We start from the raw sequence: 22,495 nt of genomic DNA, 5'->3' as shown, positions 1-22,495 counted from the left end.
GGCACGTGGCGAGATCTTTAACGTGAACGCCACCAATAATGTTCCATTTTAAATTGTTTTTGTATGTGTGTGTGTGTGTGTGTGGGGGGGGGTACTCTCTACTTGAATCAAGTGAGAACATCCTTGCTCAGAAAAAACTGTCCTTTCCCAGTAAACAGGCATTGTCGAGAACAAAGAAACTAGTAAAAAGGGACTGCTTGGAACAAAGAAAGTACATTCCATTTACAAGCCAAAAAGTAGTACCGGGTATTGCTCAAAATATATATAAAATTACATTAATAAATTTGACTGACTAGAAAACATTGATTGAAATCATTAAGTTAATCAAATTGAAATTAAAATAAAATAGCAATTCTTGGTATATAACTGCAACAAACCAAGTAAACAGCAAATTTATTAAAAAAAAAAAATTCTGGTCAGCTTAAGGCGTTTTATGGTAAATATGCAACTGAGTATGTGAGCTGAAACAGCACCATCACAAGCCAATCATAGATGTACTGAGTATGTGAGCTGAAACAGCACCATCACAAGCCAATCATAGATGTACTGAGTATGTGAGCTGAAACAGCACCATCACAAGCCAATCATAGATGTACTGAGATAGCTCGCATGTCCAACATGGCGCCTTCATCTTCACAAAAATATAGAATCACATTTTCAAAAAATTAAAAAATGGTAGTGATACACTGGACTAAATAATATTGTGGTTTCTGTTTATTTATAAGCAATAATTTCTCATATTTGGTCGTTTTTATTCAATAACAAAAATTTGCATAATTAATTAGGGGTACATGCATGCAAGTTTCAAAATTGAGTTGTATGTTTTGACATTACAATGATTGATTCTATTAGTTTGTAGTGTAATATTAAAATACAAAAATGCTAATTTAGGCAAATTAATTCTCAACCACCATAGGAACAAACATTTTTTATATTACTGATAAATCTCGCTTAAAAATTATAATTATTGGTTAATTATAAAAGTCAGTAAAAGTTTGAAGATAAGTAAATTTTTGTTTGGCCTAGGACATACGGAATACAGGTACAGGGAACTAATTAAGTATTTTCATTTATGTTAAATCTTTTGCTATTTGAATGCAATTTTTAACATTTGACATGCAAGATGTGAATATTCCAAGACAAACTGCATCACACACAAACAAAATCTAAGAAAATGCTACCTGGGTAAGTATGTTTTCCAATGAACGAACTTCAAAACAAATACACATTATTACTAGCAGGATTACAAGTAGGATTTAAACAACTTAGACATATTGTGTTTTTGAAAAATGTCTTGGAGCTAACAGTTGACAGGACAGTTTCTTTGCAGTAACATCTTTATTTGTTGATTATCAAATAAAAAAAGTCTCATCACAGAAAATGAACTGTGGTATCTAAACTATTCTGTTGTAAACATAATTTGATACAGCATATTTTTTCAAAAAGATTTACCTAACTATTAGAATCAAAAGCTGAAAATTGATTAATTATGCAAATTAGGTAATTAAAATTTCACATATCTGTCTGTTCATCGTTCTATGTATCTATGTAAGTTTCATTGAAAAATGGTGATTAGTACCTGAGATATCAGTGGAAAAACTGAAAATTGACTAATCATTATGCAAATTAGGTTAATTAAATGCATGAATTTTTACCCAAAACTAATCACATCTGTGCATTAGTCCAGAGCATATATGTACCAAGTTTCATCAAAATCTAATGAATGGCTCTTTAGATATCAGTGGAACAGTCAAGAAACTGTTAAAAATTAGCTAATTATCATGCAAATAAGGTAATTAATATGCATAGATTTGAACCAAAACCTAATCAAATCTGCGCATTAGCCCAGAGCATCTACTCATCAAGTTTCATTAAAAGCCAACATACGGTTCTTGAGACATCCATGGAACAGACAGACAGACAGACAGACACACACACATACAGACAGGGTAACAAAGACTCCTATTGTGTGATTCGCACACAGGAGTAAAAAAAGTGTGATATGGCAGTTGCAGATTTGTTGTATGCACACGGCTATAATAAAATGTCCTGCACCAAGACACATCACATGGAACATCATTTTATTTCTTTTGATTTTTACTGCAATTGCGTGTCCTTGTATTCTCGAGTGTCTTTGCTTCAACACAAATTTTTATAAAAACTTAGAAATGCATATTTTTGAGATACACAAATAATTCCAAATTTAGTGAACACCATATTTTTTGGAAAATTCAAATACAGACCCACCAAATATACATAAAACCTGTAGGGGTAAAACGTTATGTTCATAGAGGTTTGAAAAAGAAGTCGCAGGGTGTCTAGGTCTCATCCTTAGTGGTTCTTGAGATAACTGTTTTGACACAGAAAATAGGAGCTAAATAAAAATTGTTCTTTTGAAAATGCTACATTGTAAACTAACTAGCAATAACCATAACTATCTTGGATTGCAGAATTAATAGTCATCTTCGTCATCTGAATCCATCACTCTCCTTCTATCAAACTGAAACAAAGAACAAATGAACTTCAATACAACAATAGTTTACATTTCTGTCAAGCAAATTTTGGGTGCTTCCCTAAAATTTCAGGTATGAATTACTGTTGTTAGTAACTCTAATTTTACTGCTATTTATTTTACCCGTGTTCAGAAAATGAACATAACTATTTGATTGGTTGAATTATTTGAGTTTAGTGCCAATCAAAATGCATGCATGAAAGGGAATGGATTACATAATCCCATGCAAGAACATGCTTTGAATTTGAACTGATCATGCAAGCAAGTGACTTTGATAAAGCCTTTGAATTGAAACATTTGACACAGAGTGTTGTCTGATTATTTATTCAATATGGATGTGAAATCTCAGATTACTGGTGGTGGTTGTGTTAAAACTGAAACACATTAAATGAGTATCGAGCTAAACAGCAACGATGACAATTAACTGCTGTTGTAGAAAGTACAGTGTACATACAATATGTGGAGTGCAACAACATTGTCCACCTGGAGGAGTCGCAAACAGTGATAACAATTAAGTATGCAACATGAATAGTTTATATAATACAAAACAGATGGTGAAAATGTAATGAATGTCATAATATATTGAGCAAATAATCACTTCTGGAATATTTTTATACTTGTCTGAAGTAAACAGAAAGGTAGGACTAGTAATGGACAGATAAACACTGTCTGTAAATCACTGAGTGGTGGAAAATACTGCTTACCTTAACGGTGGTTTTCTTTTGTGTTTGTTGACTCACACTTTCCAGGAGTCCTTTTAATTCTTGCTCACTAAGCTGTGAAAAAAGTGCCAGAACAAATATAGAATATTCAGTGAATTACTTTTAACTGTTTTACTCACCTTTAAAAAAATCATAATTAGGATAGTTAGGCGAAAATTTTAATTTTGAACCACAGAGCATGTTACTGCACATATATGCAATGCATTATGGGAGATTCCATTACATTTAAATTTGTGGTATATTGAAACACACTAAATTTTTTGAAATGTTTTCACAATATTAGGGTTCATGTACATTTTTTGAAATGTTTTCACAATATTAGATTTCATGTACATTTTTTGAAATGTTTTTACAATATTAGGGTTCATGTAAATTTTTTGAAATGTTTTTACAATTTTCAGGTTCATGCCAATTTTTTGAAATGTTTTTACAATTTTCAGGTTCATGCCAATTTTTTGAAATGTTTTCACAATATTAGGATTCATGTTAATAATGATATATGCCTTTTTCATTTCATGTCACAGAGCAAAATTTTGAAGAAAGAACTTCGCCATAGAAACCTATTGCATTTTAGATTCATGTATCTCAAAAAATTGTATATTGACCCTATGTTTTTTCATTATTGCTATCCTGATGGCATGGACCCATAATAATGAAATTATGTTGAACATAAAGTATAATCTGTACCTTGATTCAAACCTTTTTAAGAAAGTTTTCTTTTGTAAAAAGTAGCATGGACATAATGGAATGAACGCAAGTTTTATAGATCATTGAATTAACAAATGACATCAGAGGCCAAAAGAGAACATGAATAGATTGTAATACAAATGACATCAGAGGCCAAAAGAGAACATGAATAGATTGTAATACAAATGACATCAGAGGCCAAAAGAGAACATGAATAGATTGTAATACAAATGACATCAGAGGCCAAAAGAGAACATGAATAGATTGTAATACAAATGACATCAGAGGCCAAAAGAGAACATGAATAGATTGTAATACAAATGACATCAGAGGCCAAAAGAGAACATGAATAGATTGTAATACAAATGACATCAGAGGCCAAAAGAGAACATGAATAGATTGTAATACAAATGACATCAGAGGCCAAAAGAGAACATGAATAGATTGTAATACAAATGACATCAGAGGCCAAAAGAGAACATGAATAGATTGTAATACAAATGACATCAGAGGCCAAAAGAGAACATGAATAGATTGTAATACAAATGACATCAGAGGCCAAAAGAGAACATGAATAGATTGTAATACAAATGACATCAGAGGCCAAAAGAGAACATGAATAGATTGTAATACAAATGACATCAGAGGCCAAAAGAGAACATGAATAGATTGTAATACAAATGACATCAGAGGCCAAAAGAGAACATGAATAGATTGTAATACAAATGACATCAGAGGCCAAAAGAGAACATGAATAGATTGTAATACAAATGACATCAGAGGCCAAAAGAGAACATGAATAGATTGTAATACAAATGACATCAGAGGCCAAAAGAGAACATGAATAGATTGTAATACAAATGACATCAGAGGCCAAAAGAGAACATGAATAGATTGTAATACAAATGACATCAGAGGCCAAAAGAGAACATGAATAGATTGTAATACAAATGACATCAGAGGCCAAAAGAGAACATGAATAGATTGTAATACAAATGACATCAGAGGCCAAAAGAGAACATGAATAGATTGTAATACAAATGACATCAGAGGCCAAAAGAGAACATGAATAGATTGTAATACAAATGACATCAGAGGCCAAAAGAGAACATGAATAGATTGTAATACAAATGACATCAGAGGCCAAAAGAGAACATGAATAGATTGTAATACAAATGACATCAGAGGCCAAAAGAGAACATGAATAGATTGTAATACAAATGACATCAGAGGCCAAAAGAGAACATGAATAGATTGTAATACAAATGACATCAGAGGCCAAAAGAGAACATGAATAGATTGTAATACAAATGACATCAGAGGCCAAAAGAGAACATGAATAGATTGTAATACAAATGACATCAGAGGCCAAAAGAGAACATGAATAGATTGTAATACAAATGACATCAGAGGCCAAAAGAGAACATGAATAGATTGTAATACAAATGACATCAGAGGCCAAAAGAGAACATGAATAGATTGTAATACAAATGACATCAGAGGCCAAAAGAGAACATGAATAGATTGTAATACAAATGACATCAGAGGCCAAAAGAGAACATGAATAGATTGTAATACAAATGACATCAGAGGCCAAAAGGGAACATGAATAGATTGTAATATAAATGACATCAGAGGCCAAAAGAGAACATGAATAGATTGTAATACAAATGACATCAGAGGCCAAAAGAGAACATGAATAGATTGTAATACAAATGACATCAGAGGCCAAAAGAGAACATGAATAGATTGTAATACAAATGACATCAGAGGCCAAAAGAGAACATGAATAGATTGTAATACAAATGACATCAGAGGCCAAAAGAGAACATGAATAGATTGTAATACAAATGACATCAGAGGCCAAAAGAGAACATGAATAGATTGTAATACAAATGACATCAGAGGCCAAAAGAGAACATGAATAGATTGTAATACAAATGACATCAGAGGCCAAAAGAGAACATGAATAGATTGTAATACAAATGACATCAGAGGCCAAAAGAGAACATGAATAGATTGTAATACAATTGAACATAATATTAAATTTATCACATCAAGCAAACTATATAACTGACATTTTACTTTAGTTTTATATGTATTGTACTTTATTACTAACATTTTATTGCTATCAACCAATGGAAACTATTTCTAAGGATGCAATGAATTTATTATTATTATTATTATTATATAACAGTACTGAACCATATTTCTTGAAATTAAAATCAATTCAAACACTTCAACAAAACTACTAGCCTGACAAGTTGGCGTATATGTAGATGGCGCCCTGGACTGCTGGGGTTTGCAGCGATCTGCTGGGGTTTGCTGCGATCTGCTGGGGTTTGCTGGGGTTTGCAGCGATCTGGTGGGGTTTGCTGGGGTTTACTGCGATCTGCTGGGGTTTGCTGGGGTTTGCTGCGATCTGCTGGGGTTTGCTGCGATCTGCTGGGGTTTGCTGGGGTTTACTGCGATCTGCTGGGGTTTGCTGGGGTTTGCTGCGATCTGCTGGGGTTTGCTGGGGTTTGCTGCGATCTGCTGGGGTTTGCTGGGGTTTGCTGCGATCTGCTGGGGTTTGCAGCAGTCCAGGACGCCACCTATGCCAACTTGTCAGGCTACAAAACTAACTGACGATATAAAAACAGAAACAACAATCAAAAAACAATTCAGATTGACAAACATTTTGAAATAATATTTTTATTGCACTATTTAACTGAACAAGAAATGTTCTGTTCCTTTACTGTAATAATAATCACCCAACTCCGAAACATGAACACAATAATGGAGACTGGAAGCAAATAAAAGCGTCTTTTATTGTATTATCAACTCACCTTTGATTGTATCTGTCCTCTCTGTGCCATACTTATTAACATATTTTCTACCATAGATGCCTTCTCAGGTTTTACCATTGCTATACTGCTTACTAAAAGAAATGAAAATATGACACAATGACATGGCATCACCCTCAAGTTTGTGAAGTATGGAAGTATTTTTGCCAATGAAAATACAGCATGGATACAATGCATCATAAATGAAAATACAGCATGGATACACTGTATCATAAATGAAAATACAGCATAGATACACTGTATCATAAATGAAAATACAGCATAGATACACTGTATCATAAATGAAAATACAGCATGGATACACTGCATCATAAATGAAAATACAGCATAGATACACTGTATCATAAATGAAAATACAGCATGGATACAGTGTATCATAAATGAAAATACAACATGAATACACTGCATCATAAATGAAAATACAGCATGGATACACTGTATCATAAATGAAAATACAGCATGGATACACTGTATCATAAATGAAAATACAGCATGGATACACTGTATCATAAATGAAAATACAGCATGGATACAGTGTATCATAAATGAAAATACAACATGAATACATTGCATCATAAATGAAAATACAGCATGGATACACTGCACCATAAATGAAAATACAGCATGGATACACTGCATCATAAATGAAAATACAGCATGGATACACTGTATCATAAATGAAAATACAGCATGAATACACTGCATCATAAATGAAAATACAGCATGAATACACTGCATCATAAATGAAAATACAGCATGGATACACTGTATCATAAATGAAAATACAGCATGGATACACTGTATCATGAATGAAAATAGAGCATGGATACACTGCATCATAAATGAAAATACAGCATGGATACACTGTATCATAAATGAAAATACAACATGAATACACTGCATCATAAATGAAAATACAGCATGAATACACTGCATCATAAATGAAAACACAGCATGGATACACTGTATCATGAATGAAAATACAGCATGGATACACTATCATAAATGAAAATACAGCATGGATACACTGTATCATGAATGAAAATACAGCATGAATACACTGCATCATAAATGAAAATACAGCATGGATACACTGTATCATAAATGAAAATACAGCATGGATACACTGTATCATAAATGAAAATACAGCATGGATACACTGCACCATAAATGAAAATACAGCATGGATACACTGCATCATAAATGAAAATACAGCATGGATACACTGTATCATAAATGAAAATACAGCATGGATACACTGTATCATAAATGAAAATACAGCATGGATACACTGTATCATAAATGAAAACACAGCATGGATACACTGCATCATAAATGAAAATACAGCATGGATACACTGTATCATAAATGAAAATACAGCATGAATACACTGCATCATAAATGAAAATACAGCATGAATACACTGCATCATAAATGAAAATACAGCATGGATACACTGTATCATAAATGAAAATACAGCATGGATACACTGCATCATGAATGAAAATAGAGCATGGATACACTGCATCATAAATGAAAATACAGCATGGATACACTGTATCATAAATGAAAATACAGCATGGATACACTGTATCATAAATGAAAATACAACATGAATACACTGCATCATAAATGAAAATACAGCATGAATACACTGCATCATAAATGAAAACACAGCATGGATACACTGTATCATGAATGAAAATACAGCATGGATACACTGTATCATAAATGAAAATACAGCATGGATACACTGTATCATGAATGAAAATACAGCATGAATACACTGCATCATGAATGAAAATACAGCATGAATACACTGCATCATAAATGAAAATACAGCATGGATACACTGTATCATAAATGAAAATACAGCATGGATACACTGTATCATAAATGAAAATACAGCATGGATACACTGCACCATAAATGAAAATACAGCATGGATACACTGCATCATAAATGAAAATACAGCATGGATACACTGTATCATAAATGAAAATACAGCATGGATACACTGTATCATAAATGAAAATACAGCATGGATACACTGTATCATAAATGAAAACACAGCATGGATACACTACATCATAAATGAAAATACAGCATGGATACACTGTATCATAAATGAAAATACAGCATGGATACACTGTATCATGAATGAAAATACAGCATGAATACACTGTATCATAAATGAAAATACAACATGAATACACTGCATCATAAATGAAAATACAGCATGGATACACTGTATCATGAATGAAAATAGAGCATGGATACACTGCATCATAAATGAAAATACAGCATGGATACACTGTATCATAAATGAAAATACAGCATGGATACACTGTATCATAAATGAAAATACAACATGAATACACTGCATCATAAATGAAAATACAGCATGAATACACTGCATCATAAATGAAAACACAGCATGGATACACTGTATCATGAATGAAAATACAGCATGGATACACTGTATCATAAATGAAAATACAGCATGGATACACTGTATCATGAATGAAAATACAGCATGAATACACTGCATCATAATTGAAAATACAGCATGGATACACTGTATCATGAATGAAAATACAGCATGAATACACTGTATCATAAATGAAAATACAGCATGAATACACTGTATCATCAATGAAAATACAGCATGGATACACTGCATCATAAATGAAAATACAGCATGGATACACTGTATCATAAATGAAAATACAGCATGGATACACTGTATCATAAATGAAAATACAGCATGGATACACTGTATCATAAATGAAAATACAGCATGGATACACTGTATCATAAATGAAAATACAGCATGAATACACTGCATCATAAATGAAAATACAGCATGAATACACTGCATCATAAATGAAAACACAGCATGGATACACTGTATCATGAATGAAAATACAGCATGGATACACTATCATAAATGAAAATACAGCATGGATACACTGTATCATGAATGAAAATACAGCATGAATACACTGCATCATAAATGAAAATACAGCATGGATACACTGTATCATAAATGAAAATACAGCATGGATACACTGCATCATAAATGAAAATACAGCATGGATACACTGCATCATAAATGAAAATACAGCATGGATACACTGCATCATAAATGAAAATACAGCATGGATACACTGTATCATAAATGAAAATACAGCATGGATACACTGTATCATAAATGAAAATACAGCATGGATACACTGCATCATAAATAAAAATACAGCATGGATACACTGCATCATAAATGAAAATACAGCATGGATACACTGTATCATAAATGAAAATACAGCATGAATACACTGCATCATAAATGAAAATACAGCATGAATACACTGCATCACAAATGAAAATACAGCATGGATACACTGTATCATAAATGAAAATACAGCATGGATACACTGTATCATAAATGAAAATACAGCATGGATACAATGCATCATAAATGAAAATTAGGCGAGGGTTCTTCGAACCCGCCTATTCACATAGTTCATACCCACCATAGACTCCGGTCAGTCAAAATGACTATTTTGAACTGTAGACATTAATCAGCGATTCTGCCGGTGACGGAGAGATAGAATCCAGGTCAGGGGAAGCCCCATGACCTCAAGATTTTTTTACCCCTTACGTCACGAACCCACGTGACCGAGGCCACATGGCAACGCCATAGGCAGCCGTCCATCACTCTGGTTCCTTTCTCTCCGCCTCGAGGACTTAGACCAACGCGACGGAAAGAGTGGGGAGGTTGGGGGGGACCCGGAGTCTATGGTGGGTATGAACTATGTGAATAGGCGGGTTCGAAGAACCCTCGCCTAAATTCAGTACGTTCAATTACCCACCATAGACTCCGGTCAGTCAAAATGACTATTTTGAACTGTAGGCAGAGTCAGACACCGATAGGTGGCGGGTTTTTCCGAGCAAACAGAAAAAAAAGGAGAATGATGAAAGACTTTCCCCCAGTCCGGGATGAAAAACAAACCCCAAAACCTAAGTTAAGACCCAAGAAGGGTGGTGTCTTACCTTGCCTGTGCTGTCCCAGAAGCAAGAAGCCAATGCTGCTGTGGTGACAGGGTTCGGTGTGCCCGAGAAAGCTAGACCCAAGCCGAACTCGGGGGTGATAAGCTTGAAGTAGGACCGAAACAGTTCGCATGAGGGCGTAGGTCGACAGAAGCGAGACCTGGGAGCTTCCAGGAAGTGCTAGTGGAACAGACAATCTGCCCACAAAAATGCAGAGACTGACTTATCGCCTATGCGCAGAGGCCCCTGCAGTCGCTCGGGCTGGGTCAGCAAACCAGGCCTGACCCGCTATGACGGGGCCTAACCTGAAGAGACCCTGCTCAATAGATTGGGTGTCTCCTAGGTAGTAGTTGATGAAGACGTTCTGCGTTCTCCAGAAGCCTGCCCTCAGAATGTGTTTGAGGGGGCACCTGACGCTAGCGCTAGTGAGTTAGCAATCGCACGGACCTCATGTTCTTGTACTTGGTGTCTCTGCAAGGTCTGTGTTGAGGAGGATAGTGTATTATAGACCTCCAGTACAGTCGCAGTAATCCACCTGGGGATGGAAGTCGGGGAAACCGGCTTATCCTGCTTGTCAGGGCCGTAACACAAAAACATGTGTTTGGTTCCCCGTCTAGAAAACCTGGTATGGTTCTCATAGCAACTCAGCGCTCGGACCGGGCAGAGAAGCAATTCCTCCTGATCTTCCGGACTGACAATATTTGCCAGCCGGGGGATGACGATCGGTTGAGGATCGTGTCCTGGGATTTGGTTCTTGGCGAGAACCCGATTCGTGTTTTAGTACAACTTGATCGCCCATAAAAGCGGCACAACCGTCCGCAAAGGATAGTGCGCACCTAGCTTTGACCGGCGCCTACCTGAGGCGAGGGCCAGTAGGAAGACTATTTTCCACATCAAAAAATTGAGTGGTGCTGATTGGAGAGGCTCAAAAGGCGGTCTGCTTAGAGCGGACAACACAGCTGACAAGTCTTAGTTGGGCAGTTCCCTTGCATGGGGTCTCAGCGTCTGGAAAGCAGTAAATAGTCTCCTAATAGTAGGACAATCGGTTAGTCTTGTTCCCGTACGTTTGAATGGTGGGGCACAAGGCCGACCTGTAGCCAACGATCGCTGCGTAGGACAAACCCACTTCGTCAAACAGGTGGACGAAGGACCCTGCTACCTGGCGAATAGAGGGATGGTATCGATCAATCTCCCTTCCGCTACACTAACCAGTGTATGCTCGCAGCCTAGAAATGTAGGCTGCATTGGTGGAATCCCAGTTCGCCCTGGCCAGGACCTTGGCAGCCCGCTCAGATAAAGCTTTCGTATGTGCGGGTCTAATGAGAGCCTCTATGCGGGTAAGTGATACCCGCTGGGCTCGTGGTAGTGCGCCGTCTGGTTGGGACGGCATGTCCGGTAAGTCCGGAAGCACTGCTGGTGTTTCGACTATCGTTTCCGACAGAAGTGGAAACTAGGCCCTGTTCAGCCAATTGGGTGCAACCAATGATAATATGCAGGTGTGCACCTGTCGAAGTCTTCTCCGGTGCCCGGTGGACTAGCGGGAAGGGAGGAAAAGCGTACACAACTAAGTGGATCCGCGGGGTAGCAAAGCGACCATGGCCCAGGCTCCTGGAGTCAGCAGGAGTGTTACGTACGTCGGGAGCTTGGTGTTCCGGGGTGCGGCAAACGGTCTAACCTTGGACCGTCCACAGCCGAAACAACCTGGAGGCTACCCACTGGGGTATCAGCCACTCCGTGTTCTGGAGACGGAGTCGCCCTGAAAGGGCGTCGCCAGACTGTTCCTCACCCCTGGAAGGTGGTGTGCGGTTATCTCCACATTGTATTCCAGGCACCAAAAGAGGATTTTGCTCCGCTAGGACTGACAACGATGGGGAATGCGTCCCCCCTCCTTCTTGAAGGAGACCACCGCTGCGTTGTCTGTGCGGAGCAGGACTCAGTGGTCTCGAACTACGGGTAGAAAGCGTGGTAGTGCTAAGTACACTGCTCACAGTTCGAGCCGGTTGATATGGTAGTCCCGAAACTATGCGGGAGCCATATCCTTGGGCTTGTTCGTCCAATAGATGCGCTCCCCAACCCTGGGGGAGGCATCTGTTACCAGAGTCATACCTGCAGCGAGCGGGTCCAAGGGGGTCCCTCTGCCCAAGGTTGGTCAGTGACGACCACCAGGGCAGGGCTTCCTTCACTTGGTCCGAGATCGAAACCCGCCTATCTAGTTCCCATAGGAGAGCTCGACGTTATAACAAGCGTTATACCGGGCGGCTGCATAGTTCGGCCTGGGGAACGACCCTTCAAACCGAGGGGCACGTACTGATTCAGTCTGTCTAGGTCCAAAACTGGACGCCTGCCACTTGTAGATTTGGTACTACGAACACATTTGGGTAGAAGCCTGGACTTAGTTCCGGCTGATGTACCCTGTGTATGGCGTCTTTCCCCAGCAAACTGCTACTTCCTGTCTGATTGCTTCCGCCTTGCGGGAGTCCCCTGGCAGTGCCCAACAGGGGAGACACTGACGGGGGGAAATGGAGATTTCAGCGGTATGCCGTAAACGGATGTCACCACCTGGAAAGGTTCAGGTATTGGTCACCCGCCGTCTCCAAACCGGACTACACCGGCGCAATCTGTGTACGACAGGGATGTGTGGCCATGTGTTCGGCAGTTGCAAGGGGGGGTGCTCCCTTCCCCCATGAGGCGAGTTCCCCAAGGCCTGAAGTAGTCACTAAGTTGTGACCTGGCCACTCACCGAACACGTGCCTGTCCCCCCGGGTTGCAGAGGTGAGCGTCAAACATGCTTCCCATGCTGCCGGGTAGACGTCCGCCCAGAGAGGGTGAGGAGCCACCACCTGGCTCTTACCTCCCTGGGGGCGCGCCACTACCCTTCCCTCCCATGGAAGGGTATAAGCGCTTGCCTCCTGGCTGACTCTGGCTAGCAGACAACGCCCTAGGGCGTTTTGTTTTCTGTGCTTGGGGTGCCCTCCGCTTGCCCATGGCAGGACCAACTGGCTAGCGGATTCGATCTGAACCCTCTGATTCATTGCACTCCGAAGCTTCGAGACCCACCATTCCCTGAACAAAGAGGGTGGAGGATGTCCAGTCTGCGTCACTGAGGTGGGGAACGTACCCCAGCTCAGCTTGTCGGCGAAAACACGTGCGTCTAAGGCCGCGTCTCGTAGCACAGTAGTGGCCCTGGCCAAGCGAGCCAGGCAACACTAGGGGGTGTCGCACGTAGATGTGCGGTGGCCCACCAGTAAAAATGTCGCCTGGTCTAGGAGGCTGGTGCGTTCTGCCTCCAAGGTCACCAGAGTGCTGGGCACGCATAATAATGCGCTCAAGCAACTCTGCCCTCAGGGCTAGATGGGTCATCCTCAATTGGCAAAGACACCCATGGAACGTGGCTATCCCCCTTTGCCCGGTTTGCCAAATTCGTGGTACCGGGGTCTGGGGAAGGAGCCTTGGAATCCGGTTGGGGGCGTTTTGGTCTCATCCCACGCTATGGGGTCTGATCCCGAGACACACCGACCGGGTAGCGTTTGGTCCAGTGGGAAGTGTTGCCTAACGTTATCCCCACCCGGGGGCCTTAAGCGTTACATCCTCCGCGGCTGACCAACGCCGCCCATCAACACCGTTTGCGTGCTCTGCGCCCCACTCTGCACTCAGACGGACAGGGGAGAGATGTGCCGACGGGGTTGCTTTGGATCCCGACGCCTGTTGAAGCCATCTTAGGTGGTCACTTTAGGATCAAGGGTGGGGGTATATACATCGTATCACTGGGATCGATGATACTCCGCCTCACCCCAAAAGCGTGGCTCACCGAGTCATACAGATGGAAGACTCTGATGGACCGCCCGGAGTACCGGCTGTATCCAACGCGAGCGAACTGCGTCTCCTTTAACTTAAAATATGTGAGAGGGAGCGTGTTCGACTGTGCGTCTCATGACAGGGTCGGTTCCCTCTGGGGACGCCCGTGGGTCGGTAAGAAAGTAGTCCAAACCCACAGCAGGGACCGGACACAAGGATAAATTCGTTACCGTTGTACCGTTACCGCGTGACGAACCCTAGCTGGCTGAAAGTGGGGGGGGGGGTCAACGCGTGCCCTGCCCTGAAAGCCCTGCCCCGAGATCGGAGACTTGGCTGCCAGCACCCCGTTGGCATTCAGTGCCCGCGGATCCAGAGAAGGACCGGTGCAATTAGCCTGAGCCTCGGCCACCCCCCAAAATAGTGGGAGAGCCGTGACTGGGAACGGGGGTTCCCCGGAAGAGACGTGTTTGAATGCAAACATGCTTTCGTGTCTCTTCCTGCTTGCCCACCGAGGGGACACAGTGGAGACAGCTCGCTCCGACTGCGTCTGATCTACCCGGCCTGCCAGGGACGCAATTGCCCCGACAGTCCTTCAACCAAAGCCCTCAACTCGGAGGCAAACTCGGCGCCGTGCGAGGAAGGGTCCACGAAGAGACCCGCAACGGGCCCCATAGGAGGAAAGCCTCCAGGGGCACAGCCTCGCTGCAGCCGGTAAAATCGGGTAAAAAACACCGCCTGAAAAAACAGACTGTGAGGATGCCCTCCGATCAGCGGGGGAGACCGAGAAAATATCGGTACCTCCGCCGTCGGGCCTCTTACTCGACGTCCCGGTACATGAAGTACCGGTAGCCGAGCGTGAGGACTTTCCACTCATGCAAAACACGCAACTCAATTTAACCGATTTGTTTACTGGACGCGCGACCTTGCTGTGACGCGGTCAGTGTCAGCGATTTTGATGGCTCTGAAAGAAAATCTCAGACCTCAGAACTCCAGTGAAAAAAAACACGCTTTCACGCAAAAAAACCCCGGAACCCACACGTAGCCACGACAAAGCATCTCGGATGCGGGTTCTATGCTGGTAGATTCTGAATAAACCACTGTACGGTCGGCTCGAAAGACGAGGAGACCGGAAGAAAAAGGCAGCGAGCCTTGGAGCTGTCATTACATCGATATATTGCTAAATACATTAAAAATAAAAGACGACATGCATGAGGGAGACGAATTACAGTTGTAAAAGGTGCCGCCATGAAATCAACATGTGACTACGTAGTGGCGCCGGATTTTGATTTCTTTGCTGTGAAAAATACTACACACAAAGGGGAAAACGACACGAGGGTAAAAAAAGACAAGGAAAACTTATCCTACCAGCTACCATGTCGGATGCCGAGCAGCGGCAACAACCCAAGCTATAAATCCGGACAGGAAAAAAAGCAGGCGATCCAGCAGAGCTCGCTAGATTTCATCTCCACTCGAGGCGGAGAGAAATTAAGAGTGATGGACGGCTGCCTATGGCGTTGCCATGTGGCCTCGGTCACGTGGGTTCGTGACGTAAGGGGTAAAAGAATCTTGAGGTCATGGGGCTTCCCCTGACCTGGATTCTATCTCTCCGTCACCGGCAGAATCGCTGATTAATGCCTACAGTTCAAAATAGTCATTTTGACTGACCAGAGTCTATGGTGGGTAATTGAACGTAGTGAATTACAGCATGGATACACTGCATCACAAGTGAAAATACAGCATGAATACACTGCATCACAAATGAAAATACAGCATGGATACACTGTATCATAAATGAAAATACAGCATGGATACAATGCATCATAAATGAAAATACAGCATGGATACAATGCATCATAAATGAAAATACAGCATGGATACACTGCATCATAAATGAAAATACAGCATGGATACACTGCATCATAAATGAAAATACAGCATGGATACACTGTATCATAATCGAAAATACAACATGAATACACTGTATCATAAATGAAAATACAGCATGGATACACTGTATCATAAATGAAAATACAGCATGGATACACTGTATCATAAATGAAAATACAGCATGGATACACTGTATCATAAATGAAAATACAGCATGGATACACTGCATCATAAATGAAAATACAGCATGGATACACTGCATCATAAATGAAAATACAGCATGGATACACTGTATCATAAATGAAAATACAGCATGGATACACTGTATCATAAATGAAAATACAGCATGGATACACTGTATCATGAATGAAAATACAGCATGGATACACTGCATCATGAATGAAAATACAGCATGGATACACTGTATCATAAATGAAAATACAGCATGGATACACTGTATCATAAATGAAAATACAGCATGGATACACTGCATCATGAATGAAAATACAGCATGGATACACTGTATCATAAATGAAAATACAGCATGGATACACTGCATCATAAATGAAAATACAGCATGGATACACTGTATCATAAATGAAAATACAGCATGGATACACTGTATCATGAATGAAAATACAGCATGAATACACTGCATCATAAATGAAAATACAGCATGGATACACTGTATCATAAATGAAAATACAGCATGGATACACTGCATCATAAATGAAAATACAGCATGAATACACTGCATCATGAATGAAAATACAGCATGAATACACTGCATCATAAATGAAAATACAGCATGAATACACTGCATCATAAATGAAAATACAGCATGGATACACTGTATCATAAATGAAAATACAGCATGATACACTGTATCATAAATGAAAATACAGCATGGATACACTGCATCATAAATGAAAATACAGCATGGATACACTGCATCATAAATGAAAATACAGCATGGATACACTGTATCATAAATGAAAATACAGCATGGATACACTGTATCATAAATGAAAATACAGCATAATTACACTGTATCATAAATGAAAATACAGCATGGATACACTGTATCATAAATGAAAAGACAGCATGGATACACTGCATCATAAATGAAAATACAGCATGGATACACTGTATCATAAATGAAAATACAGCATGGATACACTGTATCATGAATGAAAATACAGCATGGATACACTGTATCATAAATGAAAATACAGCATGGATACACTATCATAAATGAAAATACTGCATGGATACACTGTATCATAAATGAAAATACAGCATGGATACACTGTATCATAAATGAAAATACAGCATGGATACACTGTATCATAAATGAAAATACAGCATGGATACACTGTATCATAAATGAAAATACAGCATGGATACACTATCATAAATGAAAATACAGCATGGATACACTGTATCATAAATGAAAATACAGCATGGATACACTGTATCATAAATGAAAATACAGCATGAATACACTGTATCATAAATGAAAATACAGCATGGATACACTATCATAAATGAAAATACAGCATGGATACACTGTATCATAAATGAAAATACAGCATGGATACACTGTATCATAAATGAAAACACAGCATGGATACACTGCATCATAAATGAAAATACAGCATGGATACACTGTATCATAAATGAAAATACAGCATGGATACACTGTATCATGAATGAAAATACAGCATGAATACACTGCATCATAAATGAAAATACAGCATGGATACACTGTATCATAAATGAAAATACAGCATGGATACAATGTATCATAAATGAAAATACAGCATGGATACACTGCATCATAAATGAAAATACAGCATGGATACACTGCATCATAAATGAAAATACAGCATGGATACACTGTAGCATAAATGAAAATACAGCATGGATACACTGTATCATGAATGAAAATACAGCATGGATACACTGCATCATGAATGAAAATACAGCATGGATACACTGTATCATAAATGAAAATACAGCATGGATACACTGTATCATAAATGAAAATACAGCATGGATACACTGCATCATGAATGAAAATACAGCATGGATACACTGTATCATAAATGAAAATACAGCATGGATACACTGCATCATAAATGAAAATACAGCATGGATACACTGTATCATAAATGAAAATACAGCATGGATACACTGTATCATAAATGAAAATACAGCATGGATACAATGCATCATAAATGAAAATACAGCATGGATACACTGCATCACAAGTGAAAATACAGCATGAATACACTGCATCACAAGTGAAAATACAGCATGAATACACTGCATCATAAATGAAAATACAGCATGAATACACTGTATCATAAATGAAAATACAGCATGGATACACTGTATCATAAATGAAAATACAGCATGGATACACTGCATCATAAATGAAAATACAGCATGGATACACTGCATCATAAATGAAAATACAGCATGGATACACTGCATCATAAATGAAAATACAGCATGAATACACTGCATCATAAATGAAAATACAGCATGAATACACTGCATCATAAATGAAAATACAGCATGGATACACTGTATCATAAATGAAAATACAGCATGGATACACTGTATCATAAATGAAAATACAGCATGGATACACTGTATCATAAATGAAAATACAGCATGGATACACTGTATCATAAATGAAAATACAGCATGGATACACTGTATCATAAATGAAAATACAGCATGGATACACTGTATCATAAATGAAAATACAGCATGGATACACTGTATCATAAATGAAAATACAGCATGGATACACTGTATCATAAATGACTGGGTGAGGCTTGGATGTTCTGTTATTATTATACATGTTCTCAGACCTATAAAAATTACAAGGAAATGTCATGACCACTTCATCCAAGATGTTTGTATTAGTAGGAGCAAGGACAGTAATCTATTTAAAATGTTGTCCAATGATTGCTTAATTCGGCCTTCTACATTATTCATATGTAAATGTGATAGATACGATTTGCAGTTGAGTAAGTGACAAAAATGCTGACAGGCAAACTTCAAATTTTCAAATTAAAAACAATGCAATATATGGCATGTGGATTTATTGTGACAAGCGGCTCTTTATATTTAACATTACCAAAAGTCTGATCAAGACTCTGCATCCAGAAAGTGTCATAATCACAGGGTTTTTTTCAACATTCTCATTGCTCTTCAATATATAAAAAATAACATATCAACTTCTGTTTTTATTTTGTGTTGTATGGACACGGACAAAGAAAGAACCTAGTTTGCAAAGTTTTGCCATAAAAATACCAAGAATTACTTCAGGGACACATGACTAATTTGCATAGTCATTTAACTGCTATTGATACTCTTGTTTGTGCAAGATTATAAAGATATTTTATTATTCAAATTACACAACCATAACCATCAACAATAATTACCTTGCAGTTAAAGTTATGCAACAAATGCCAAAAATCTTATTTGTATCAGTTGTACATCGTCAGAAGGACAATGCCCCGAGTTCTGAGGCCAGTAGGAAGACTATTTTCCAAGTCAAAAATTTGAGTGGTGCTGATTGGAGAGGCTCAAAGGGCCTAGAGCAGACAACACAATGGACAAATCCCAGTTGGGCGGTTCCCTTGTACAGGGTCTCGGCTTCTGATATGGAAAGCAGTAAATAGTCTTATAATAATAAAACAATCAACTAGTCTTGTTCCCAAAGCGTTCTCAATGGTGGGGGGACAAGGCCAACCTGTAGCCAACGATCGGTGCGTAGGACAAACCCACTTTGTCAAACAGGTGGACGAAGGAGTCTACTAGGTAGTAGAGGACCAATAGAGGGATGGTATGGATCAATCTCCCTTCCGCTACACCAATCAGTGTATGCTCGCCACCTAGAATTGTAGGCAGCGTTGGTGAAAATCCCTGTTTGCCCTGGCCAGAACCTTTCATCTGTGCGAGTCTACTGAAAGCCTCTATGTGTGTAAGTGATACACCGCTGGGTCGTTGGTAGTGCGCCGTCCGGTTGGGACAGCAGGTCCTGTAAGTCAGGGAGCACTACTGGTGTTTTGACTAGCATTTCCAACAGAAGTGGAAACTAGGCCTTGGTTGGCCAATTGGGTGCAATCAATAACAATATGCAGGTGTGCACCTGTTGAAGTTTTCTCCGGTGCCGGGTGAACTAGCAGGAAGGGAGGAAAGGCGTACACATCTATGTGGGTCCACAGGGTCAGCAAAGCGACCCTGGCCCAGTCGACAGAAGTATTGCGTATTTCGGGAGCTTGGTGTTCCAGGGTTCGGCAAACCGGTCTATCTTTGAATCGTCCCACAGCCAAAACAGGCTGGAGGCTACCCACTGGGGTATCACCCAATCCGTGTTCTGGAGACGGAGCCACCTTTAAAGGGCGTCTTGTTCCTTACCCCTGGAAGGTGGTGTGCGGTTAGCTCCACATTGTGTTCAAGGAACCAAAGAAGAATTTGCTCTGCTAGGACTGACAACGATGAGGAACGCACCCCCCTCCTTGTTGAGGGAGACCACGGCTGTGTTGCCTGTGTGACGCAGGACTCTGTGGTCTCGAACTACGAGTAGAAAGTGTGGTAGTGCTAAGTGTACTGCTTTCAGTTTGAGTCGGTTGATATGGTAGTCCCGAACCTAATGCGGGGGCCTTATACCTTGGGCTTGTTCGTCCAATAGATGCGCTCCCAAACCTTGGAAGGAGGCATCTGTTACCAGAGTCATAGCTGCGGCGAGTGGGTCCAAGGAGACCCCTGTCCGAAGATGGCCAGTGACGACCACCAGGGTAGGGCTTCTTTCGCTTGGTCGGAGATCAATACCCGCCTGTTTAGTTCCAGTAGATCGGTATTGTAGTAACAAGCGTTATACCAGGCAGCTGCGTAATGCGAACCGAGGTCATTTTTCCGATGATCCGCATTAGTTCTCGAATGGACACTGAGAGAACGCTTGACATAGCTATACCAAGCCTACCTCTGTGTCAAACTTCATGCCCAGGAACACCAACTGTTGCGTTGGGTTGGGATGGGACTTGTCTGATTTATTAAAGATCCCAACTGGTGAAGTAAATCCTTGATAGCCTTACTTGCTCGGCTAATAACCCCTTGTTTGAGTTATGTAACAACCAGTCATCTAGGTAAGGATTGATGTGTACCGACGTTTGGTGAAGCAGTAGCACCACCTGTTCCATCAATTTTGGTAGAACGTAGGGGGCTGTGCATAACCCGAAGGGGGCACCTGAGATTTGAATACTTGGCCCAGCTGGGTGACTCAAAGAAGATGGAAACTCGCCGGGTGCATTGGTATGTGCAGGTAGGCCCCGCTTAAGTCTAGTGAGGCTAGCCAGTCAAAACGATGAATCGCGTCTCCATGCGGAACAAACTGAGAAGCATATACTGATTCAGTCTGCCTAGGTCCAGAACTGGACGCCCGCCACCTGTAGATTTGGTACTACGAACACATTGGAGTAGAAGCCTGGACTTAATGCCGGCTGATCTACTTTGTGTATGTCACCCCTTTTCTAGCAAACTGTCTACTTCCTGTCTGATTGCTTCAGTCTTGCAGGAGTCCCTTGGAAGTGCCCCCAAGGGGGGAGACACTGACGGGGGAGATGGAGATTTTAGCGGTATCCTGTAACCGTATGTCACCACCTGGAAAGTCCAGGGATCGGTCACCCGCTGCCTCCAAACCGGACTACACCGGCACAATTTGTGTGTGACAGGGATATGTGGCCATGGGTTTGGCAGTTGCAAGGTGTGGGTGCTCTCTTCTCCCACGAGGTGAGTTTCCCCAAGGCCTGTGGTAGTCACTAAGTTGTGAACACATGCCTGTTCCCCCCTCCCCCCGGTCGGAGAGGTAATCGTCAAACATGCTTTCCCCGCTGCCGGGGAGGACGACCGCCCTAGGAGGATGAGGAGCCACCACCTAGTCCATTCCTCCCTGAGGGCACGCTGCTACTTTTTCC

General features: G+C 40.4%; 1 protein-coding gene across 1 annotated transcript in view; it reads right to left on the bottom strand.

The window, feature by feature from the left end:
• Nucleotides 1-699: 699 nt before the first annotated feature.
• The window catches only part of LOC100367201 (programmed cell death protein 5-like), a 30,625-nt gene continuing 8,829 nt past the window's right edge, over nt 700-22,495 (bottom strand). Inside the window, exons 4-6 of the mRNA XM_002732589.4 lie at nt 6,750-6,841; nt 3,217-3,288; nt 700-2,500 (exon numbers count right to left, since the gene is read on the bottom strand). Coding sequence (XP_002732635.1) covers nt 2,453-2,500; nt 3,217-3,288; nt 6,750-6,841 — 212 coding nt within the window. The 3' untranslated portion in view covers nt 700-2,452. The remainder of the gene's footprint in view (nt 2,501-3,216; nt 3,289-6,749; nt 6,842-22,495) is intronic.

The sequence above is a fragment of the Saccoglossus kowalevskii genome, chromosome 6 (genome assembly GCF_978046115.1).
Source record: "Saccoglossus kowalevskii chromosome 6, keSacKowa6.1, whole genome shotgun sequence".
In the NCBI taxonomy this organism is placed as follows: domain Eukaryota; kingdom Metazoa; phylum Hemichordata; class Enteropneusta; family Harrimaniidae; genus Saccoglossus; species Saccoglossus kowalevskii.
This window is presented reverse-complemented; position numbering and strand designations above follow the sequence as displayed.